Source organism: Bos grunniens, chromosome 15 (genome assembly GCF_055505025.1).
Source record: "Bos grunniens cultivar Pamir isolate PY7600 chromosome 15, Bosgru_T2T1.0, whole genome shotgun sequence".
Classification (NCBI taxonomy): Eukaryota; Metazoa; Chordata; class Mammalia; order Artiodactyla; family Bovidae; genus Bos; species Bos grunniens.
This window is the reverse complement of record NC_141179.1, coordinates 57,077,044-57,102,188: the sequence shown is the minus strand read 5'-3', so window position 1 is coordinate 57,102,188 and position 25,145 is coordinate 57,077,044. Positions and strand designations below refer to the sequence as shown.

The window sequence follows — 25,145 nt, the reverse complement described above, 5'->3', positions numbered from 1 at the left end:
ACAGTGAGCCAAGCACATGCACACGCGTGCATGCATGCACACACACACAAGTTGGCGGAGGCGGGGAAGAGCCATCCAGACACAAACCTGTCTTTGAAGCCCCGGATGACTTTCTGGAGGAGGATGACTCTGTCGGTGATAGCCTTGTCCCGCTCCACCTCCAGCAGCATGTCATGGTGGTCCTGGAGGGCAGAGCCTTCTGAGCAGAGCCCCCACCAACCCCTCCAGTCCCAGGGCAGAGGCTGCCCCAAATGGGCCCCTTTTCCTTTACTTAGGGAGCTGGTCCCTAATGGCTTCCATACGTGCTATGGCGCCATGGGGCAGCCTCCCTCAAGTACAGACAAGGTACTGTCACGGCTGGTTCCCAGAGGCCTGGGTGGGACACATGCAGCAGGAGGGGCCCAACACGCACACACACTGACTCCATCCCAATGGCCATCTCTACCCTGAGATGAGACCTGGCTATTCTAGATGTTTCTGTCATATCAGCCACTGACCTGGGACAGGCGACCATCATTTCACTCCTGGATCTTAGAAACAGTCTCCTGACTGATACCCTCTCAAGAAGGGATCTTACAGCAATACCCCATGCTTCCCAGGGTCAAGTCAGGTCTTCCCTGGGCCCTCCACCATCAGGCCCTGCCCTCTTCTCCAACCCTCTCTCCTTCTCATCCCCAAGCCCCCAACCCTCACTCCGGTTGGACAAAACTCCATGGTTCATTCAGTACATGAATCAAATATCTCCAGTTGCCCACCCTGTGCTCGGTGCTGGGTGGGACTGCAGTGAACTAGGCAAACCTGGGCCCTGCCCCAGGGAGGCTGAGTCAGAAGGGGATTCAGACTCAGATAATCAGATAATCCATCAGATAATCACATCTATCAAGATAATCCAGGTCACATCACTTGGGGACAGGGCCCAGCACCGATGCTCAGCCAAGGCTTTCTGAATCAGTGAGTGAATGAATGAGAAGTAGGTTTGGGGTCTGGAAACCACTGCCTATTAAAAGAGCCCAGAGAGGTGAGGATGTGGAGGACGAGGACAGTCCTCAGACGTCTCTGGCACTAGATGTCATCATGCTATAAGCTTTCCCTCCCTTAATCCCTGAGTTGAGCATCAGGACTACAGGCTGGAAGTCCTGATCTCTGCTCCAGGGCAGTGCCTGACCTGGGGCACCTTGCTTCTACATGCTGCACCTCTGAAACGGGCACAATAATTCTACCTCATGGGCTGCTATGATGACTAAATGAGATGATGGACAAGAAGCGCCCACTCCCGCTGGGGTCTGGCACACAGAACAGTGCTTTCCAAACAGCACTTGTGAGACGCAGAGGCAGGAAGCGAGGGTTCCGGGAGATGAAGACACTGGCCCAGGCCCCTCAGCCAGAGAGGCATCAGACTAGACTGCAGGACTCTCTCCAGCTGAGGGCTGGCTCCCCCTTCCCTCTCCCCGGCTGTCCTGGGCTGCCTGGGCCCCACCCTGTGCCAGAGGAAGGAGCTCTGACCCATCACCCGGGACAGCCGGAAATCTAGAACAGCAGAAATGGAAATGGGGAAGCCAGGGTTCACCCTGTCCCTGCTGTAGCTGTCCCACCTCCACCATCTCCATCAAGCTCTCCCAGCACAGCTTCCTGCTCCCAGCCCTGCCCCCTCCCAGCTGCCCAGCCCCCAGAGTCCTGCCCAGGCTGTGCTGGGAGCCAGAGAGCCCTAGATGCCAGTTCAGGGAGCATGGGGACAGGTCCAGGGACACTAGAGGGGGGTGGCACACAGCCAACCATAGCCCAGCATGAACCATGCCTGGCAGGAAAGCACAGGACCAAAGATACACTCAAGAGTACCCACCACAAGCACATCCCATTGTGCAGATGGGAAAATGAGACCCAAGAAAAGGCCAGTGACCTGCCCAAATTCTCAGGGCAGACCACCAGAGGGTCGAGACTAAATCCAGGCCTCCCTGGTGAGGCCACCCCTGGCCTTTGCTTCCTCATGACCCCACCCCCAGGCTAGGGGTCAGAGAGGCCCTCAAATACCCACTGCCCCTCCACCACCCAGGAGGCCAGACCCCACACCTGCTCAGGGCTGGAGGAGCACAAAAGCCCAGCAATGACCCCATTCTGTGCTGCAACTCCTCTACAGGGACCCCAAGACCTGTTCCCCCCAACCCCAGGGAGTTCACAGCTCCCCCAAGGCAGACAGAGTCTGAGGCCATGCTCACCTTCAGAAAAATCTTGGTTTTGCCAATCTGCCAGTCGTCATGGGTGCCCAGCACAGCCTCAGCCATGCGCTGACATGTCCCCCGAAGGTCATCCTGGGCGGGGGGCGGGGGGGAGGGGGGGGGAGGGGTGCACAAGAGCTTGGGTGGTCCCACCAGTGAGACAGGCCACCTGGTATCCCTCTGAAGGCTGGGGGACAGAGATCTTGCTCCAGCTCTGCCCCTGACTCTGTGTGGCTCCAGCTGGGCCCCGCCTTCTCTGACCCTCACTCGTCTCCTTAGCTCTGTCTGATGATTGTAAAACCCTCGCCTACAGCCAGAGCCCACTCAGCACATGCCTGAAGTCCACACCAGGCGAGCATGGCAATGGAAGCTCTCAGATGCACTCCACTGCCTGATCCCAATTTTCCCAGCCACACCTGAGGTGGCCAAGCTGATGTTGTGCCCAGCACAGTGTTCCAGTAAGAAAACTGGGACTTTTGCCCAGCCCAGGGCTGGAACCCTTCCTCCCACCACCTCTGCCCTCGGCCTGCGTACCTGCTTGTAGGCCGGCTTCACGCCAGGCAGCAACACTCGGTACCGCTCCACAAACTCCACGAAGCTGTAGCGGATGGGGTAGCCAGCTCGGCGGATGCGGATGGTCTCCATCATGCCCGAGTACCGCAGCTGGCGCACACACAGGTGCCGGTCGAACAGCTGTCGGGCAAGGAGCCAAGGGCGTCAATGCTGAAGGCTCCCGCTGGGAGACCAGCCCTGCTGTGTTTTCCCGACCCCAGAGGTCCTGAGAGGCCAAGGTCACACAGTGCATGAGGAGCAAAGGCGGGACCAAACCCAGATCTGCAGTCCAAACCCACCAGGCAGCACAGAATGAGACCCTCACTCGGGATGAGCTGAGTACATTGAGAGCACAGAGGAGAGACAGCCTAATTGGGACATCTTGAGGGGCTTCATGAAAGAGAAGATTAGCTTTGTTCTAACCCTGCTGACAAAGGTCCACGTAGTTAAAGCTATGGTTTTTCCAATAGTCATGTACAGGTGTGAGAGTTGAACCATAAAGAAGGTTGAGCACCAAAGAATTGATGCTTTTGAACTGTGGTACTGGATAACACTCTTGAGAGTCCCTTGGACAGCAAGGAGATCAAACCAGTCAGTCCAAAAGGAAATCAACCCTGAATATTCACTGGAAGGACTGGTGCTAAAGCTGAAGCTCCAATACTTTGGCCACCTGATGCAAAGAGCCAACTCACTGGAAAAGATCCTGATGTTGGGAAAGACTGAAGGCAGGAGGAAAAGGGGACAACAGAGGACAAGATGGTTGGATGATATCACTGACTCAATGGACATGAATTTGAGCAATCTCCAGGAGATGATGAAAGACAGGGAAGCCTGGCGTGCTGCAGTCCAGGGTCACAAAGAGTCAGACACAGCTGAGCAGCTGTACAACAACCATGACAGGAAAGAGTGCTGGAGCAGCAAGCGCGTGCAAAGGCACAGTCATTTCTGTGATGGCCGCTGGGGTGGTGGAGAGGCTGGGAAAGGCCTCTCCAGTCACATGGGGGGATGTGACCAGGTCAGATTTGAGTTTGAGACCCTGCAGTGGGGAGGGGAATGGGAGTGAGGGATTGGGAGGCAGGAGACTCAGAGAGGAGGTCTTGTAGCCAGGTCCAGGACAGAGATGCTGAGGTCTGGGCCCAAAGAAGTTTCGACAGGCATCTGAGAGCAGGAGAAATGGTGCCCAACTGTAGGGCCCTAGACCTCCTACCTTAGAGGGCAGCTTGCTGGAGCCCTCTGATTCTCACACCCCTGCAGACCGGATCCAGAGCCCTAGAGGGACTGACCAGCCCACTCTGGGGAATGTTTCTAGGCAGGGGACAGGGGACAGGGCCAGCAGGCGGAAGGCTGACTTCCGCCACCTGTTTCCTCTCCATACAGGCACTTTCCCCTGGCCCAGCGCTGGCCTCCCGCCTTCCGTCCCTCTGCAGACCCCAACTTCCCCTAGGCCTCCCCTCCTATCTCTGGGAAGTGTCTAATGGTAAACAACACCTCCCAGAGCTGTGGTAGGAGAGCGCTCCTAGCAAGGGGTAGTCTAGGCTCTTGGCTCTGCGACCTCTAGTCCCCAACCTCCTCAAGCTTCCCGTCCCACATCTCAAATGCGCGTTTAGTCACTCAATCGTGTCCAACTCTGCAACCCCATGGACTGTAGCCCACCAGGCTCCTCAGTCCATGGGGATTTTCCAGGCAAGCATACTGGAGTGGGTTGCTATGCCCTCCTTCAGGGGATCTTCCCAACCCAGATCAAACCCAGGTCTCCCACATTGCAGGTGGATTCTTTACTGTCTGAGCCACCAGGGAAGCCCACCAAATCTCAAATATGGGGCCATAAAGGTCCCTCCCTCACTGGCTGTTGAGAAAGTTGAATGAGACTATGGAGAGACAATCTAATCGGTTCTGTTTTGGAAACACAGAAAAGGCTCAACAGATGTTATTCAGAAAAGTCAGAAATGAAAATATTCCTAACCAGTCAGAGGAATCCAGGAAGGCTTCCAGGAGGAGGTAATCATTGGCAGAAGCAAAGGAGAGGGGACTTTCAAAGTTGGGACCACAGCAAGAACCATTTACTGAGTTCCTTCCTAGGCGCCAGGCAATTTGCATGCATCATTGAACAGAATACTCCCAGGAGGTGGGGACAAGCAGTCCTATTTCCATCTGAGAGGTAACTGAGGTATGAGAGAAACAATTGATTCCTCTACAGTCACCCTGCGGGAAGGTGGTTGAGTCAGGATTTGAATCTGCGTTTAGCCCACTACTACAGAGTCCAGGCTGTTTTCAGGGAACTGGGCTGTCCCCAGTAAAGAGGAAGTTTGTTCTGTAAGCCCCTCGGGGGCCCTGCCATTCCCCTCAGGGGGCAAAGTCTCCCAGGGCCCAGGCCACCCTGCTCCCTTGGCCGGGCCCCTCCCATCCCTCAGGCTGTTCCCAGCTGTCTACCCCCACCCCCCATCCCTGCCAGGGCTGCTCACCATGGGCTTCTTGAACTCATTGGGCTTGATGCAGCGCACGAAGAAGGGCTGGCAAGCACCCAGTGTCCGCATCAGCAGCTCCAGCGACCGCTTAAACTGGCTGCTGAGTGTGGGAGAGCGCTTCCTGGTCTCGGCGCCCTGGGGGGATGGACCACAGTGATGGGAGTGGCTGACCCTCACCCCTCCGGCCCTCCAGAAGGGAAGCAGGAGAAGAGGTCAGCAGTCAGGGCCTGAGAGAGAGCCTCCCAAGGAAGCAGGCTGGCTGGACACGTAGGTTTTCCTATGACCACCTGGTCTGGGCTGGAACTTAGACCCCCTAAATACACCCCCGTCTGGGAAGCCTCCCTGATTCTGGGTCCAGGAGCACTGAACAGAGAGTAAGGCGCCCTGGGGTCCCACTTTTGGCACTGAATGACTCCGGGCAAGACACATGCAGCCCCTCTCTAGTCTCTGTCCTCTCTTTGCCGTATAAATGAGTGGCCAGATCTCTGGACAATGGGGTCACCTCTAGAGGCAGGTTAGACAGACCTAAATTCAAACCCTAGCGCACCACCTCTGAGCCCTGTGATTCTAGGCAGGTCACTAAGCAGCACTGGGCCTCAGTTTCCAAGATGGGATAGTGCCATGTACCTAGCTGAGCGGGCTGTGAGTCTGTCTCAGTCAACAGCCACCCAGCAAGGCAGGGGTGCTGCCTGCACCCTCTGCCCTGCCTGTTGGATTAACAGGTCAGCAGCAAGCGGGCGGGGCAGACACACATAAGCCTCCTAAGAAGGCGCACAGCTGGCCTTTGGCCGCCGTCCAGCACCAAGGCCAAAGGGCCCCGTGCTCCACTAGCCGCTATCTGCAGGAAGTGGCTAGCAACCCCCTGCACCTCCTGCCCTGTTGGGGTCCCCCTCAGAACACTGTGAAATGACGTGGGGTCCTAGGGGAGAACCTGAGCAACAGCAGGCAGCGGACAAACAGCAGAACATCTCAGACCCAGAAACTGGACGTAGAGACCAGATTCGATTCCAGAGCATTTTGACATTACTGTTTTCCTGGCAATTTCTTTTGGATGAGAATTTTTTAATAAGTAAATTTGATTATGATTTTAAGGTTTTCTACTTTAAATGAGTTATTGTATCTGATATCCTGTAGCACCACTGGGGATGCAGATATCAATGTGTGAGGTGTGTTGGGTGAGGGAGAGGAACTTATCCCATGCTAGAGTAAGACCATACACCCTGGGACTGAAATGAAACTTGTCAAGAAGTAGCAAATCCTTGTTATTCTGAAATTTGCTGTGTTTTCCACTATAGTGTTATCTAGAATTAGGATGCTCCCAAGAGAAGCTGGAGACTATTTTGCACGGGGGTTGCGTGAATGTCAAGTCTGCGACCCACATCTGCCCTAGCACCTAACCCAGCAGCAGCAGCAGGTGACCCCCACAAGTAGGGGGAAAGCTGTCCAGGTTGGGCTGTGCCCAGCCGACATTAGAGGCCTTGCCACAGGCACATGTGTGTGCACAGGGAGTGCAAACACAACAGACACATAGCACACACAGTACATATACAGAGACACACAACACGCAAATGTGCACACATACACACACAGCACACACACATACACACAGAGACAGTACATACAGACGCACACACACACCACAGATAAACACCACACACACATATACACAGAGACAGTACATACAGACGCACACACACACCACAGATAAACACCACACACAGCACACACACCACACCTACACAACACACAGACACATACACACACATACACAACACACAAAGCATGAGCACGTGTACAACACACACACAACACACACACACACAGGGCACATCCTTCTCTGGTTGTGATCAGCACACTGGAACCACTCCTTTCTGGCTTTCCCGCTGAGCTATGAGCCCCGAGAGGACAGGCGGGTTTGCCTTGCTTACTACCGTGCCCCAGGGCCTGACACAGCATCAGTCAACAGCCCTTTGCTGAACTGAAGTGGTGCTTAACTGGTTGCTCACACTCAAGGGTGCCTAGAAATTGTCCAGCTGCTCAGGCCACAGGTCTAGGGGCCATCCCCAGCCCCTCCTCTCTCATATCCAATATGCAGCAAATCTCCTTGACTTTACTGCCAAAATGGATCCAGAATCTGACCCTCTTAACCACTTCCTCCACCGTCAGCCTGGTCCAGGCTGCCTGCATGGCTCTCCTGCTGTTGCAATAACCTCCAAACTGGTCTCCCTGTTTCTGTCCCCCACACTGACCTCTACCCCGCTAGCAACACAGCAGCCTGAATGAGGCTGTTCAAACACCAATCCAGTCATGTGTCCCCTCTCCCAACTGACTCAAAACCCTCAATGGCTCCCCAGTTCACTCAGCATGAATACCAAGGTCCTTTGTAAGAACCAGCACTGTCCCACAGGATCCGGTCCCAGTTACCCCCAGCCCCTCCACTACCTCACTCCCCGCCTTCCAGCCACTCCTGCCCCCGTGCTCTTCTTACGATGCACCAGGCAGGTTGGGGGCTTATAAAGCACCTTGGGGCTTTGCATTTGCTGTTCCTTGTTCCCTCTCCCTGCACTGCTTTTCCTCCAGAACGCAGGCGATCGGCTTCCTCACCTCCTCACCAACCTCTCCGTAAGGCCTTTCCTAATCCCTCTTCACAACTGCAAAACCCCACCACTGGCTCACCTCCCTCCATTTTTCCCATCTCATATATCACCACCTGACTTATGATAATTCACTTATTTGCTTATTAACTACTTCTCCCTTCTGCTAGAGGGTAAGTCCCATGACGACAGAGAATTTTTTCAGTTTTGTTCACTACTGTGTCCCCAGGACACAGGACAATATCTGGTATATGACAGGCACTCAATAGGTGTTTCTGATGGAAGGAAGGCCGTGGCCACCTGGTTTCTGATTTGGTTTTATTTCATTGAGGGGAAAGGTCATCTTTTCCAACATTTGTTGTTTTCTGGGATAATCTGCAGATATTTAGGAATGGGGTAAAAGCAGAAGTGAGAAATCCAGAGGTCTGTGTTAAATGATTCCATGGAGGGGATGTGAGGGGCAGGCACCTGAATATAATACGATTGGGGCTGGGAGGTCAGTGGCAGGAGATGCCTCCTGCATGAAGAGTGAACCAGCCTCCTGTGGACTCAGCTCCGTGGGGACATGTGCCTTGATTGGGGGTTAGGGGCTCCATGCCCTAGAAGAAGCACCATGCTTTTGGCTTACTGCTCCCCTCCAGCAGTAATGATTGGGGTGGGGCTTCCCAGGGCACCCCAAGAGGCAGACACAAGAGTCAAAAGGCAGAATTCAGGCACTGGGGACCTGCACAGGACATGGGTTTTATCACTGAAAGGATGTGGACCCCCACCCTAAGGAGAACACGGCAACCAGTATACTGTCATCCAGTAAAATTTGACTCGGCATCCACACTTCACCAAGCCAGTCTCCTTGTTCTTTTAACAGAGCTATCATTGTCCCAACAGAAACAAAGCATTTTCTTAAGACAACACTCTCACAGACAGCATGGTACAGTGAAAAGCAGCAGGGACTCGAAAGCCTTCACTTACCCATGACCTTGGCCAAGTCCCGGCCCTTCCCCGAGATAGAAAAGTGAAAGTGTCAGTCGCTCAGTCGTGTCCGACTCTTTGCAATCCCATAGACAGTAGCCTGCCAGGATCCTCTGTCCATGGGGTTTCCCAGGCAAGAACACTAGAGTGGGTTGCCATTTCCTCCTCCAGGAGATCTTCCTGACCCAGGGATCAAACCCACATCTCCCACGCTGGCAGACGGATTTTTTACCATCCGAGCCACCAAACCTGGATCAAATCCCTGCGTGTCACCAGCTATGTGACCTCAAACAAGTACCTTGGCCTCTCTGTAAAGCGGGGACAATAGTAATCACTCATGAGGGAGTTACAGGGAATGAATGAGATGAGAAATATGTGTGTGTAGCTCACAGGCTGGCCCAGAAGAGCAAAAGTGATTGTTATCAAATTGATCCCTGCCATGTTCTAATCCTGTGCTCCAAAATCTCCCTTGGCGGTGGGCATTTCTGGACGCTGCACCCCCCACCGCTGCCCCAGTCTCATGCTGGAACCTCTCCATGGTTCCTCTGCAAGTAGGTTCCCAGAGTCCAGGAGAAGGAGACTCAGAACAGGAAACTTCACAGGGAGGTCCCCACAGCCTCCAGGGGCTTGGAAAGAGAGGTAGGAGGACAGGTGTGTTCAGTGGCCTTTGAAGACTGCCCAGGAATGCATGGGTTTGGCAGGGCAGCTGGGTCTACAAGAGGAAAGACTGGGGAGAGAACCCGGAGTCACTCCTGTCTCACTAACTCTGTGACCTGCAGTGTGTGGGCTTCAGGGTGGGGACTACCGATGCTGGAGCTTCAGGCACCTGCACCCTCGCTGGCATTGGCCCTATGCTCCTCCCATCAGCCAGCTGGGCACAGCGTTGGCCTGGAGCCAACCCTTGGCAGAGAACCTGTGTCTAGACATGACGTGCCACAGGCCCTGCTCTGCAGCTGTGGCTTTGTGAATCGTGCCAGCACTCTGCCAGGCACGAGACAGGAGGGGGATGCCAGACATGCAGGAAGGAAGGGGGATTCAGCATTAAGACTGAAAGTGAAAGGATGTCAGGCCTAAGCAGAGAGGAAATCGAAGGTAGAGAAGAGGTCAGAGCTATGCTGCTGCTAAGGTCACCCCACATCTCTGGAGCCCAAAGCACCTCGGGAGTTACGCACACCCTGGAGCTGGTTGTCAGGACACACCAAGAATGCTGTCCAGGACCTACGGAGGACCGGGGTAGGGGGTGCTCAGATGCTGCGACTTGGAGTGACCCACACACCACCTCTGAGCTTCCGTCCCCATCTGCAAAATGCAGAAACCACCACGTGCCCCTCCTGCTTCACAAGGTTAACCAGAGGCTCTGACTGAGTCTCAGACGTAGAAACCCTTCACAGGGCCTGATGGGAAGAGCAGGCCTTGATACCTCCAGAGACCTAAGGGAGCAGAGAACTCGGTAGACAGGGTTTTGGGTCCCACCCCAGGCCCCGGTACACTGGGCAAGTCTCATCTCTTTCTCTAGGACTCAGTTTCCTCCTTTAAGAAACTGACATGCCTGCAGTCCACACAACTCAATAAACAAAGATCAAACCACTCCACAAACCACTCCACAAAAACACACACTCCACAAAAATAAATGAAAACCAAACAACAACAACAGCCCTTTCCCCAAGCCTCCGTGCCGCGGGGGCCAAGGACACAGCCCAGCCCCAAGGGCCGCTGAGGCCTCTCACGCCATCCTCCGTCCCCGACTGGGGTCTTTTACCTTCGCAGAAGCTGCTGAGTGGCGGAGAGTGCCCGATGAATAACCACAGAGAAACTACAACAGGAACCAGAGCGCACAGCGGCGGCGAGATGGGGTGGGGGGCAAGGAGAACGTGGTGGGTCAGAAAACAAGAGGGCAAAATCCACCAGGGAAAAGGGACAAACCTTGGGGCAGCGGGGCTTCTGGGGTGGGGGGCGGGGGGGCAACACAGGCAGCTGGACAGGCACAGAAAGGGCCACGGCTCTGCCCTCCGGTGAGTCCCTCCTGCACTCTCCAGGAGGCCATGGGACAGGAGGAAAATACAGAACAAAAAGGCATACAATCCAGCAGGTAGTCCACCAGACTACCATTCCAGGGACAAAGAAAACACCAAGGGTGGGAAATTCTCCATCCCCGTGTGGGGTCCAGGGCTGGTGACAATAGGCTTTTGTGCCCGTTTCTCTCAGTACCCCACACCCATCCACATCCTCAAGGCTGGACGTTCCCCCTTCACCCACACTCTGTTAGTGGCTAGAGGGTTGGGGAGGGGACCCCAAAACTGAGTCCAAATCAGGCTCTGCTCTGCAACATCTCATGTGATCCTTCTCTGGGCCTTACACCCCACCTGCACCCCCTAATTAGTAGAAGAGGACCAGATAGGAGGATCTTGGAGGCCCCCCAGCCTCTCCTGGAACCCAGCAAAGCACTGCCCCCACTGTGTAGCCAGAGGAGCTCAGCTGAAGCCACTAGACAAGGGGATGCCTAGACACAGGCCTGGCTTCTGGGGGCCCTGCCTGCCCAGTGAAAGCCACACCCCCCCGTTACCATGGCAACATCAGCCTGGAAGATCTGCTTGATGAACTTGTTCCTGGAGGAGTGCACCAGCTGGATGATGTCTCCATGCAGGGTGTCCCGGTTCTTCTCCAGGAAGCCTGGGCAGCACCACAGAGTGGTCACACATTGCAACTCCAGCAGCCTCCCCCCAACAAGACACCCCCTTCCCAAAGCCACCATGCCTCGTCCACAAAGACCCTCAAAATCCCCCTAGTTCAACCACATCCACTTTACAGTGGGGGACTCTGGGGCCGAGAGAGGACAGTGGCTTGCCCAAGGTCACAGAGAAAGCAAGGGGCAGAGCCAGAGCTAGAACTCAGTCTCCCCAGCCACACACTGCCCCTCTCTTCCAGGCCTGGACAAAGGGAAGGGCAGGATGTCTCAGTCCCCGGGAGGGAGTGGGGCTACCTTTCCCACTGAACCACCCCAATGCCTGAAATGCTAGCTTTAGTCTTTTGAACAAACATGAGATAGGCTGGGGCGTTGGACCCTATGCTGGGGCGTGGGATCCTTTACTGGAGTGCTTGCACCTGGACAAACCTCTCCCTGAGCAACAGAAACAAAGAAGCTATGAGACTAAAAATAACTGCAGCGCATGTAGGGCTTGGACAGTTATGAACAGTAAGATACAAAAAGGCTACAAACCAACTACCATTTCTGCTTCTGCTGGGAGCAAAAGCAGGACATTGCCTTGGAGCCCTGCACACAGCACCAAGAGTGTGAGCAGGCCACGCCAGCCACCCCTCCAGCCTGACCCACCTCACCAATCCGCCCCCACCCTCACCTCATTTAAGGAACCAGTCTCCCCCCACTCAGGGAGCCAGCAAGGGGACCTGTTTCTTGTTCGAGCTCCCTCACTCCCTCATGCTGCAGCACAAGCCTCAGTAAAGCCTTGCCTGAACTTCTTGCTTGGCTTTTATCAACTTCTATGGATTAAAGAGTCCAAGGACCCAGGTTGGTAACAAAGGTGTCAAAAACCTTCCTTAAGTGGGTCCCCTAGGAGAGAATGCAAGTTCGTCTGGTACCAGCTAATAGTAAAGGAACAAAAGTAAAAGTACCTTGATTTTGGATATTGCCCTCACAGCTGTAATGCTCACAACTTCCCCTGTATATGTGGGACAGGTGGAGATTATCTTCCCCAACCCAGACAAGGAAAGAAATCAGTGTTCAGAGAAGCTAAGCAAACTGTCTAACACCCACAGCAAACTGCGGGCAGAGTTAAGACCTGAGTCTAGAAGCCCAGGCAGCAGTCCAGGGAGGCTCCCTGCACCACACAGACTCCAAAGAGGGCTGCCATTCCCAGGCCTGAGGATTTAGGAGCTGGTTGATGGGGTCCTTGATAGGGTGGGGCAGAAGACGGGGTGCCTGAGGAGGAGGAACTCTGCAGAGAAGCAGCACCCTTTCCCCCAGGACCCAGACTGCCCTGGCTGGTGGACAGACAGAGACCCAGTGTGGGGCTGCCCACCTGACATCTGGGGACGGGTGAGCTGCAGGAGGCACCCAGTACCGGAAGTGGGGCTCTGAAGCTAGGATGGAATTGTAGGGCCCTAATTACAGCATAAAGAAGGCTGAGCACCAAAGAATTGATGCTTTTGAATTATGGTGCTGGAGAAGACTCTTTAGAGTCCTCTGGACTGCAAGGAAATCAAACCAGTCAATTCTAGGGAAAATCAACCCTGTATATTCATTGAAAGGACTAATGCTGAAGCTCCAATACTTTGGCCACCTGATGCGAAGAGCAGACTCACTGGAAAAGACCTTGATGCTGGGAAAGATTGAAGGCAGGAGAAGGTGGTGGCAGAGGATGAGATGGTTAGATAGCATCACTGACTCAATAGACATGAATCCGAGCAAGTTCCAGGAGATAGTAGAGGACAGGGGAGGCTGGCGTGCTGTAGTCCATGGGGTCACAAAGAGTTGGACATGACTTAGTGACTGAACAACAACAAATTAAAGCTCTATGACAGACTCACTATGGAGCCCTAGAGAGTCCCCTTCTGGGCCTTATGTTCCTTATCTTTTGAATGAGCATGATGTACCCATGAACTCTTGCTTCTTTTTGGATCACCTAAACCACTCATGTTTTAAATAAAATGCTGAACTAAAACAGTGCTCTATGAACAGAAAATGCCGACAGAATTGTTAAAAGTAGTTCAGAAATGATTAGTGACCTTAGGCAAGTCATTTCCCTCTCGGGGCCTCAGTTTCCAAATCCATAAAAGCAGATGAGTCTTATATTCCCTCCAGATCTAATAATATTTTATAATTTTATAAGTGAGTAGAGTTCACTCAATTCTCATTTTCATATCCCCAGCAACAGTATGAAGTATGAAGCCTGGTCAATGAATGTTAGTTGAACTGAACTGAAAACACCCTCTCTTACTCTAAACAACAACAGATCCATTTGTTTACCCAACAGTCCTTCAAACTTAACGTTGGATTCCTACTTTCTAACAGGAGGGTCAGATCTCACATCTGCTATTTTAAGGAAGGCTGACGGCCCTCTGATCCCATAACTGCTGCATGGCTCACTCTCTGCCTTCTGGACCAAATCAACAAGGAAGTGTGAAACCGGTGGCTCTTTGCTTGTTGAGAATTTCACTGACTTTGGCTGTGGGAGGGACCCTTCAGGACTGAGAGCAGTAGGGCAGATACATCCCACAGCTGATGCCCACTCAAGGTCAGCTCTTTGCACCAAGGTGGGAGGAGTGGAGTTGGCAAGGGCACTCTGCGGGCTTTTGACAGACCGTGTAAGAATTCCAAAGGGAAAAACTTAACTATGTTCTGACCTTCTTCCTCACTTTTAGCTTTAAAAGGAGCCCAATTATATCTCCCAGGAGAAAAGAAGATACAAGTCCTTCAAAGACCAAACTCGGTCTTGTTGCTCAAAGACTTTTGGTGGCTAACTGTGCTGGTTCTAGATCTGGCTTTGCACCCAATAGGCTGTGGGATCTACAAACAGTTAACTGCTCCTTCTGAGCCTCAGTTTCCCCTTATGTGCAAAAGAGTGTTGAGCCCATACAAAGAACTGAAACCAGGGCTAAAGAAGATACTGTACACGCATGTTCACTTGGACTGCAAGGAGATCAACCCAGTCCATCCTAAAGGACATCAACCCTGAATATTCACTGGAAGGACTGATGTTGAAGCTGAATCACCAATACTTTGGCCACCTGATGCGAAGAGTCGACTCACTGGAAAAGACTCTGATGCAGGGGAAGATTGAAGGCAAAAGGAGAAGAGGACAGCAGAGGATGAGATGGTTGGATGGCATCACTGACTCAACGGATATGAATCTGAGCAAACTCTGGGAGATAGTGGAGGACGGTGAAGCCTGGCATGCTGTAGTTCATGGGGTCGCAAAGAGCTGGACACACCTTAGTGACTGAACAACAATGCCCATGTTCACAGCAGCGCTATCCATAGCAGCCAAAAGGTGGAAACAATCCAACTGTCCATCAACAGATGAATGGATAAATCAACTGTGCTGTGTGTGTGTGTGTGTGTGTATGCAATAGAATATTATTGTCATAAAAAGGACAAAATTCTGACACATGCTACAACATGGATGAACCTTGAGGGTATTATGCTAAGTGAAATAAGCTAGACACAAAAGGATGAATACTGTATGTTTCGCTTATATGAGATACTTGAATAGTTAGATACATAGAGACAGAAAGTAGAGTAGAGGTTATCAGGGACTAGGGGGTGAGGGGAGGATGCAGAGTTACTGTTTTGTGCATACAGAGCCCCTATTTGGGGTGATGGATAGACTCTGGAGAGTGGTGACAGTTGTACAATATCATGAATGTAGTTAATGCTACTGAATTGTAAACCTAAAAGTTGTTAAAATGGTTAATTTTATATTACATATATTTTACCAAAATTTTGTAAACTCTAAAAAAAAAAAAAGCACTGAACCCAATGTTTCCTAACATCCCTTCCCTCTTGTATTTCAGCACTCTGGTGTGTCTGTCCTGGGCTGGAGAAGGGGAAGGAAGGGAGGGAACACAGGCAAAGAGAGACAGCCAGCCCCAGGGGGCCCTCCTATACCTTGACTCTCATAGTAAACGATGCCTGCAAAGTGGTTGATCCCAAACTGGGTCTCGTAATTGTTCTTGGGGGGAATGTAGTTCGAGTTGAGCTTGTGCTGGGAGTTGAGCTTATGCAACATGGTGGTGTCCGTGCCCTGTGGGAACCGAGGAGCACTCATCAAGCTCTCCTTCTCCTCCCCACCCCACTCTCCACCAGGCCCTATTGCCTCTCCTGCCCTCTGTCTTTTCACCCCCTTCTGTCTTTCCCAAGAGCCTCCCTCCCTTTATTTATATCCCAATACAGGAGCTCTCTGGGCCTCCATTTCCCCATCTGTGAAGTGGGTGAATTGGAATTACAAAACCTTGAAAGTACATCCCAGTATAGAAAATCTATTTCCCAAGATTAAAGTCAAGCAAGCATCCCCTCCCTGACTCCAAGACATATTCTGTTCCTGGAGAACCTATTCTATGCCAGTGGCATACTTGAATCTTCATCGTATGGGGTGAAGGAGTCTCATCTGCCCTGCCCTGCCCTGCCCCAGGCCCACCTTGGGGAACTTGCTCTCCTCATCGATGAGGGAGATGATGTTCATGGGTTTGTTGGCGATCATGTCCAGGGCATCCTGGTTGTCTGTGAACTCAATGTGCAGCCAGTCAATGCTCTCCAGGTCATACTCCTCCTGCTCCAGCTTGAACACGTGCCGCACGAAGAACTGCTGCAGGTGCTCATTGGCAAAGTTGATGCAGAGCTGCTCAAAGCTGCAGGGAGGGAGCAGGGGACAGGGTGGCAGCAGGCGAGGGGGAGGGGTGTTCAGGCCCTGCCTTGCCACTCAGGGGTGACCCCAGCCTGGTGTTCAGTGTGCCCCTGGGATTTTCAGTCTCCAAGGTGGAAACATATTGTGAGTCCAACCTCCTCCATGACAGAAGAGGGCATGGAGGCCCAGCGAGGACACAGCACTCACCCAAGGTCACTGAGTGAGACAGAGGAGAGTTAAGGATGGATGACCAGGCCCTGGGAGAGGTGTGGGCATCATACCCCTGGTAGAGCACCCAGGAGAGGAAGAGCCAAGGCACTGGGAAGGTGGGCCTCAAAGATTCAAAGCATCAGCAGATATGGGAAGGGGGCTCATAAGATCTGGCAAGCAGGGCCTTGAGGGTGACATCTCTGAGCCACCAACTCAGCATTCTCCCAGGTGACTGACACTTCTTGTGTTCTGGGTAGGGGGAGGGCTTTGAGACACCTGATCATTATAGAATTAAATTGACTTACCAGGGGTAACATAGCTAAAAAGTGGGGCAAAGCCAGCTGCCTCTAGCCCCAGCATTCTCCTGGGCCTGCTCCATCCATCTGCACCTCACATGGCCCCCAAGAGGGGTGGGACATCAAGCATGGCCAAGACCCCCATCTCAAACATTGCTCAGTCTCAGCCTCACTTGCTTTGAGGCATCTTGCAGCTTGGAAATGGAGCAATGGGCAGTGGGGAATAGAGTGTCACAATGGGGTAAGAGCCTCTGCCCCACCACCACACTGGCCTCAGCTGGCCCAGGGACTGGAGGGGATGGGGAGGAAGGGGAAGGGCCCCCAGGATGTCTGGAGTCACATTTTTCAACAGCCTGGAAGAGTGTGCTTGGGACCAGCTAAATGTAGCTTAAAGGCAGAGATGTGATCTGTAAGTCCATACTTTAGAACAAAATTCCCACAAGACACAGCCCCACATGGTACCTGTTCACTGCAAAGTTCTCGAACCCAAAAATGTCCAGGAGACCAATGGACCGGCGAGAGTTCTTCACTTCCTGGGAAGGGGGCTTATAAATGGCTGCATTGATCTTGTCCACGATCCACACGAAGAGCCGCCCATAGATGCCCTGAAGGGAGAGGCAGCTGCTTAAGTCACAGCTTCCCAGGGAGACCAGCCTGGGCCTCGGAGGCCTCACTCCAGCCCCTTCCTGCTGCAGGAAACCCCCCCATCTTTATTCCAGCTGTTCCCTCTGCCTGGAGCACCCTCTCCTGCCTGCTTGTTTTTCAGAGCTCTACAGAGATATCAGCTCCACCAAGAAACCTCCCCTTCCCTCCCCTGGAAGTTTGGGCTCCCACCCCTCCAACCATCTCTGTCTCCCCTGCAACTCTGACTGTCTCCAGGGTCCCAGAGCCCAGCACAGGGCCTGGCACACGGCAAGGGCTCAATGGACGACAAAATGGCAGGACTGGGGGGCCTCCCCACCTGGCCCATCCCCTCTGTGGGGTCTTCTTTAGTAGAGACCAGAGAGGGTATCCACAGGGCTGGGAATAGTACAGCAGACTGAATGGCCAGTGAATACGATTCAGCATGAAGCAGGCCAGGGGTGGAAGGCGTCAGGTCACCAGAGCTGTTCAGGCCCTTGAAGAACACGAGTCCCAGCCCCTTGTGGGATGGACGAATCGGGCTCAGGGGGAAGGCAGACTCTTGTCCAGGCCCCAGACAGCCAGTGGCTGGAGCTGGACCCAAGGGCAGAGCGGGGTCAAGGCTGACATCCCTCTAGCTCTGTGGGCTCCTCGGCTCCTGCCCATCAACTACCCAGCCTTTCGTGGGGCGAGGAGAGCAGGCGGCCACTCCACCTTGACAAAGGCATCTCGCACGTCCAGCGCCTGCTCCCTGCTGAGCGGAGTGGACACTGTCTCCCCGCGAGTGATGAGGGTGCGGCTGGTCAGGCAGTTCATCAGGTCTCGGGGGTTCACCTGGTAGGGCAACATCCAGGCGCTCACTCAGCCCCCTGCCAGCCCGCCCCTCCCTTGGCCACATCTAGAACCCCTCCCACTTTCCAGTCAGGCCTGGCCCAGCCTGCTCCCTCCACTGGGAAAACCCTTCCCCACAGCCCACAGCCCAGTCCTCCCCATTTGTCAAAACCACCCAAATGCCTCTCTCCTCCACAGCCCCTTCCCACCCCCGGGATGTCACCTGTCCCTCCAGGACTGGCTCCACTGGCTCAGACTCTGACTTTATTCATCCCAGTTTTCCAACTCAATGCAGAGGCTAGTATATATTTACTAGAAGACTGACTGACCCGCTCAGGGTCCCCAGACCCCCTCCCTCTCCAGGAGCAGCTGTACTAGGTTTCCACTCCTCCTCTGGGACCCAGTGCCAGCACAAATCCTGCACACAGCTGGTTGGTTCTCAGTGTTGAACTCCCAGGATTCTCCAAGCAGAGGGCCCCAGCTCCCTGCGCCAGAAGTCAAAACCGGTCCCTCTGAGAGAAAGAACAGCAGACGGGGACAGCAGACTCTCACTGACCTCCAGCAAGGACGCGGCTGTGGCCAGGGATGGCGAGAAGAGGACCTCGCAGGCATCCAGGTTTTCAAACGTGCGGTCTGTCAGCAGCACCAGGCACATCGTCAGGCAAGGGAGGTGGGGGTGGGGGACAGCCTAGGGCAACTGGGTGGCTCCGCCCATGCTCAGGGGGACTGGCCTGTCTACGGAGGGCACCAGCACCATGATTAAATGCTTTTCTGGGCTAATAGCTGTCTGACGAATGTTGTCTCCATGAGCCATGGGCACCATGAGGGCAGGAAGCAAGAATGCCCAGCATCTAGCCCCCTGCCTGACATCCAAGTAAGCAAACCCTAGCAATCATGCCCCCCTACCTCCCGTGACCCCTACTCCAGACGCCCAGAGTAAGCAGGGACTCCTGATACAGGCCTGGCGAATTTGCCTTGCTCTGGGCCTGACACCATCCGCCCTTCCCCAGATGTGCCCTACTCTGTCAGGCCTCAGGACCTTTGCACAGCTCTTGTTTCTGCTCAGTGCACCCGTTCCCCATATCTCTGTCTTTCAAGACTCATTAGACTGTGAGCGCCTTAGATCTGGGATCATTCATTCATTCACTGAGCAAACTTTCCTAGGGCTCTTGCTCAGTCCAGGAACCACGCTGGACACCAGAGCAAGAGCAGAGTGGACCCGGCACCTGCCATGGCCTGGCACCACCCCCCAGCCCGGCACACTGTCAGTGCCCTGGGAGTGCTGGACGATAGAACGCGTGTCCTTCGCTAGCCTTCCCTCCTCGCTAGAGGTGGCCGCTGGGCCCCTCACCCTCATACTGCAGGTTGCCCAGATGCAGGATGGCAGCTAGCAGCTTCGAGATCTCCCAGTTCTCCGTGTCCGTGAACATGAGCACCTTCATGGCTGAGCGGATGTTGGCATATTCCTGGCTGTCCTCGCGGCCCTCACAGATTACGCAGTTACCCTGGTGGCAGGAAGTTGGAAAGCAGGGAGCAGGGGGGTGTCACAGAGACCATAGGTTACCCCCAGAGAGGCAGTGCCTGGGCTGGGCCAGCCTGGGTTTCTGGGCACTGACCTCACCTAGGACTCCTCCAAGAAATCTAGAAAGCTCCTGGCTGGGCTTCTCAAGAACACGTTCCTGCATCAGGGGAGCCTGGATGCCCCTTCTTCCCAAGAGTGAGAGGAGCCAGGTCACTGATACCAGGCCTGCCACTGCCACCCTGCCCTGCAGTCACAGCACCAAGGCCCTACCGTGCCCCTCTCCCCCTATGGACACACACTCTCAGGGACTTGAACCCCTCACCAGGTACAGCCTGGGGTGGAAGGTGGGGTGGTGACTGTGGACAGGCAGGGTGTCAAGGGGTCTGCCCCACTGTGTGTGCCTATGAGACGTGTGTGTGTGTGTGTGTCCAAGTGTGCCAGCCAGCTAAAGGAAGTGTCCAGGAAGGCCTGTCACCTACAACACACACACGCCTTTGTTGTCCCATATCCCTCAAGTGCTGTAGCCCGTGTTTGTGTCCACGCGGCTGGCCAAGCTTGGGTCTAGACAACCAGGCATGGGCTCCTCCCAGGGCAGAGGAAGCTAGTGCCCCCCCAAGCCAGCCTGCTGTGTGCATGGCCCCTCAGTGGCACTGAGTGGCAGCAAAGGCCTCTGGCCCCCTTATCCTTGGTGGCCAGACCCCAGCAAGAGGCTGGCACCAGGGCCTGGCAACCAGCTAGCACCCAAGGCTGAAGCCACAGCAGCCTGTGCTCCACAATCCTGAGGGGGGCGGGGGGGGTGCCCGGCAGAGGTCACAGCCTCCATGACCTCAAAAACTAAAGTACCACAGAACATGTGTGCAGGCAGGGCCGAGTGTGTAGACACGCGGGCATGCGCGTGTCTGTGTCCCTGGGTCTGGGACACCTACACATTTAGGAATGTGTGTATCTGTGGTGGGCTTCCCAGCCAACGCTAGTGGTAAAGGACCCACTGCCAAGGTAAGACATATGAGAGACGCAGGTTCACTCCCTGGGCCAGGAAGATCCCCTAGAAGAGAGCATGCCAACCCACTCCAGTATTCTTACCTGGAGAATCCCATGGACAGAGGAGCCTGGTGGGCTACAGTCCATGGGGTCACAATGAGTCAGACACAACTGAAGCATTATTACTAGTATCTGTGGCAAGAATTCATCTAGATGGATGGGGGAGCAAGTGTGTGCCCACATGGGGAACACGCTTTATGGTAGGCTGGTGCCCATCAGAGGATGAAAAAGAGCCCACAGAGAAGTTCCCACCCACCAGGCCTGGAGCTGGGGAGGGGCTGGACAGGTGTCCCCCTCCCCGGGTGCCCACCTGGGCCTCACCATGGCCAAGTAGTTATAGTCCGTGGCCTGGCCCAGGCCCAGCTTCTTCTTCTGCTCCTCATTCATGCCCTCCAGCATGCAGTAGAACACGTGATAATTCCTTTCATCCGGGGCCTGAAAACATGGGCACAAGGTGTTGGGGGATGGGAGGGCAGGACGGGCCATCGGGCAGCAGACAATCAGACTATAAGCAGTTCACTGTTTTAACAAGTGTCTTTCATGAAAAAGTGCCCATGGGTGGGTTTCCTGATGGGATCCCAGGACCTGAGGCAAGCAAGCAGGAACACAGGGATAAGCAAGGCTCTGCAAAGTGCACCCCACACTCCCCACCCCGAGTCAGGGGCTCCTGTGCAGGGGCTCAGGCCCACCTGGCGACAGACTCGTGACTTCTCCAGCAGGTACTGCTCGATCCTGGCGCCCTCGATGGCGCCCCGCTTGTTGAAGTGGATGTCGATGTACTTCCCGAAGCGGCTTGAGTTGTCATTGCGGATGGTCTTAGCATTCCCAAACGCTGCATGGGTCATGGGTCACGGTCAATGTCAACTTCCCCCCTGCCCCACAGCCACCCAGCTCCTCCCTGAGAGCCCCAGTCCTACCTTCCAAGATGGGAGTTGCTTCCAGCACCTGCTGTTCAATCCACGAGTGCTGCCCGCTGATGGCCGCCAGGAACTGCAGGATCAGCTTCGTGCTCTCTGTCTTCCCTGCCCCAGACTCCCCACTGCAGAGGAGACACAGGCAGAGGTGGGACCCGTTACAGCTGCTGTCCCACTCCAATCAGCTCCTCATCAGTAAAATGGGCTGAAACTAAGGACCTTTCGGGGCTTCCCTGGTAGTTCAGATGGTAAAGAATCTGCCTGCATTGCAGGAGACCTGGGTTCAATCCCTGGGTTGGGAAGATCCCCTGGAGGAGGGCATGGTGACCCACTCCAGTATTCTTGCCTGGAGAATTCCACAGACAGAGGAGCCTGGTGGGCTACAGTCCATGGAGCCGCAAAGAGTCAGACATGACTAAGTGACAAACACTTCACTTTCAAGGACTTTTCAAACCTGGGGAAGGTAAAAGGAGCTTGGTTAACTTTCCTTCCCCTCCATCCATACTGCCATACCGCATGGCATTAACTTTGTCAATGCTCTGTCAATTAAGCATGTCAATGCTTTGTTCTTTTATCCTCTGCCCAGGAAAGAATAGGAGGCTGAGATTGCAACTGACCATAATTTAATAGGAGCCAGCAGTAAGGTTGGCATCAAAAGCTAACATGAGCTCTGGTGACATTAATAAAGATATAAGGCCTGGGAAAGGGGAGGTGATTCTCTATATTATGAGGCATTAGCAGGAGCATAGAGCAGGAGTTCTAGAGGCTGAGCCTGGAGCTCCATGCTGGTGCTGGGTGCCCACCTGATGATGCAGCACTGGTCACGGCTGTTGCGCTTCATATTGAAGTAGCAATTGTCAGCAATGGCAAAGATGTGGGGGGGCATCTCCCCAATCTTCTTGTTGGTATACTGGCGGATGTGTTCTGGCGAGTAGATAGAGAGCAGCTGGTAGGGGTTCACAGCCACCAAGATGGAGCCCGTGTAGGTCTGTGGGCAACAAGGAACAGAGAGCTCATCCCTTCCTATGTGGGGAAGCTCTGATTCCAGAAAGCTCTCAGGCTCTGCCCTACTCCGTCCCTCTGGAAGGCAGAGCACTGGCTTTGGTGTTGGAATCCTACCTCCCTATGAGCTGGGCGGGGGGTCGGGGGAGGTGTAGGCAGAGGGCTTCAGGTTAGCATTGGGGCAGCTCAGAGTAGGTGCTTAGAAACATTTGATGAAAGGAGGAAGCAGGGGGTGGGGGAGGGAAGGAGGGTCTCGAAGCCTCGATTTCCTTATCTTTATCTGTAAAATGGGTATAATATAACTGTCTATAAAGATTAAAGAAGATAGTGGACTTTAAAATTCATAGCACCCTGCAGGTAATCCTCAAAGGCTGACTCCCACCTTTGCCTGCAAACCTTGCACCTCAAACTATGGGAGTGACATTCACAAACTGGATCTTTCCAGAGTGGAGGCGATGTGTGGGTGAGAAGGGAATGGAATGAAGCCATCAAGAGCTAAAGGGGCTGGGTGGGCTCCTGTCTCTGCAGCACTGCCCCTGCACTCTGGGGAACAGAGCACCCCCAGCCACCCTAGGTGGTGTGGACACAGGGGCCAGACACACCTCAGAGAGCCTTCCGGGGGTTTCCCTCCTCAAGCTCCTTGGTTAGTGCACCTGGGTGCCAAATTTCCTGCTGCGGACCCAGATCCTGCCACACAGGGGACAACGAGGCCTGGTCCTCCTGCCTCCAGGTCACAGTGAGGCCCTTGGGGTTACTTCTCCTCCACTCCCCACTGCTCCCCCCTCCAACTGTAAAAGGTCACGCACAGCCTATCATTGGTGATGGATCTATTGACATCTGAGCCCAGATGGGCTGAAGAAAGTTGTGAGTATGTAGGGAAGGGATCTGCCTCATCCATCCCCTCCCACCTGGGGCCGTGGGCATCACACCAGAGCCACAGCCACACCCTGGCAGCCTCAGCCCCTAGGCGGCCATGCAGGGTAAGCGCTGCTGCCAGCACCGCATACCAAGCCAGTGCCCACCCCATGGCCAGCTGTGCCGTGCAAAGCAGTCCTTGCCTGAGCGCCCCAAACCCAGGCTTCTGTCCTACCAGACACCGCCCTTCTGAGCCCCAGAGGACCCTCCTCTCCCCATCCTGGCTCTTCCTCTGAGTAGCCCATGCCAGAAGCAGCTGAGCCTCACCAGGCTGACCGCCTGACCGTGTGCCAGAGCCTGAGCAGCAGAGATGGGGCGGGATGGGGAAGGAGGCTGGAGGGGAGCTGCCAGGCCAAGTACATATGAAGAGCGGGAACCTGCTCTGTGCTACTCACCCGCCCTCCACAGTTAGTCTGAGGTTGGAAAGTAGGGACAAAAGAGAACTCGTCAGTGGGAATGGGGTGATAAGGATCTGCTCCACCAGCAACACCCAGCACAGCCCAGGTGAGTCTATTGGGCTGACTCCCCAGAGCAGGACCTGTCAACCTCTAGCCCCAGGGGGCCTCGGCCACTGTCCCCCACAGCTCAGTCCTGCCAAGCAGTGGGAATCAGCTAGATTATGGTCCCCAGGTGGGAGAGACAGCCACAAGAAACATCCCTGTGAATTTAAAAAGATGGTAATGATAACCCTGTATGCGAGATAGCAAAAGAGACACAGATGAATAGAGCAGTCTTTTGGACTCTGTGGGAGAGGGCAAGGGTGGGATGATCTGGGAGAATGGTGTTGAAATATGTATATTATCATATATGAAACAAATTGCCAGTCCAGGTTCGGTGCATGAGACGGGGCGCTCGGGGCTGGTGCACTGGGATGACCCAAAGAGATGGGATGGGGAGGGAGGTGGGCGGGGGGGGTTCAGGATGGGGAACACATGTACACCTGTGGCAGATTCATGTCAATTTATAGCAAAACCACTACAATACTGTAAAGTAATTAGCCTCCAATTAAAATAAATAAATTTATATTTTAAAAAATCTAACTTAAAAAAAAAATCCCTGTGGCAAATCTCTACTTCTCTGTCTGTCCATCTGTAAAAGGGGTATGGTTAACACCCACCTCCCAAGGCTGCTGTAAAGACCAAAGGGCACAACCTTTGGACAGGTGCCTGGTGCAGAGCTGGCTGTCCACAAGCGCCTTCCTTTCTTCTGAGTATTTCCTTAACGGCAGGCATGGCTCTCAACCACTCGGCCCTTGATTGCCATGTGGTCTGAGGCCAACTGTGTGCTGTCGTTCAGGAACCCTCCCCTGAGGCACAAGGGAAAGCTGACACCCACACCTGACTGCCAGGGAGGGAGAGCCTGGGGCCAAGGGAACTCACCCCAGGCACACAGGAGGGACAGGGTGCAGGCAGGCAGAGGGCTCTCAGTGGGAATCAAGCACAGAGCCGTGAAAGGACAGGACATTTAGGAAGATGGCTAGGAAAAGGTCACCCTGACAGCCAGGGAGGATAAATAGCAGTTACAGAGGCTGGAGGCAGACGCGCTATTTCAAACCCAATGAACCGGTCAACGGGGGAGCCAAAGCCAGACCGAGGTGGCCCTGAGGAGAGGCTCGGTGACCAAGCACAGGGAGTGCACT

General features: G+C 54.2%; 1 protein-coding gene across 7 annotated transcripts in view; it reads right to left on the bottom strand.

Annotated features, from left to right (window-relative positions):
- The window catches only part of MYO7A (myosin VIIA), a 105,515-nt gene that overhangs the window by 52,011 nt on the left and 28,359 nt on the right, over positions 1-25,145 (bottom strand). For all 7 annotated transcript variants that reach the window (XR_015142197.1, XM_086340901.1, XM_086340903.1 and 4 more), the window contains exons 5-19: positions 22,393-22,577; positions 21,593-21,714; positions 21,365-21,507; positions 20,997-21,110; positions 19,464-19,617; positions 18,669-18,745; positions 17,996-18,115; positions 17,123-17,265; positions 15,948-16,158; positions 15,419-15,554; positions 11,357-11,463; positions 5,228-5,365; positions 2,748-2,906; positions 2,214-2,306; positions 88-182 (exon numbers count right to left, since the gene is read on the bottom strand). Coding sequence is in view for 6 of the 7 variants with exons in the window: in XM_086340901.1 (XP_086197027.1) it covers positions 88-182; positions 2,214-2,306; positions 2,748-2,906; positions 5,228-5,365; positions 11,357-11,463; positions 15,419-15,554; positions 15,948-16,158; positions 17,123-17,265; positions 17,996-18,115; positions 18,669-18,745; positions 19,464-19,617; positions 20,997-21,110; positions 21,365-21,507; positions 21,593-21,714; positions 22,393-22,577 (1,997 nt within the window). In the remaining variant the exon portion in view is untranslated. The remainder of the gene's footprint in view (positions 1-87; positions 183-2,213; positions 2,307-2,747; positions 2,907-5,227; positions 5,366-11,356; positions 11,464-15,418; positions 15,555-15,947; positions 16,159-17,122; positions 17,266-17,995; positions 18,116-18,668; positions 18,746-19,463; positions 19,618-20,996; positions 21,111-21,364; positions 21,508-21,592; positions 21,715-22,392; positions 22,578-25,145) is intronic.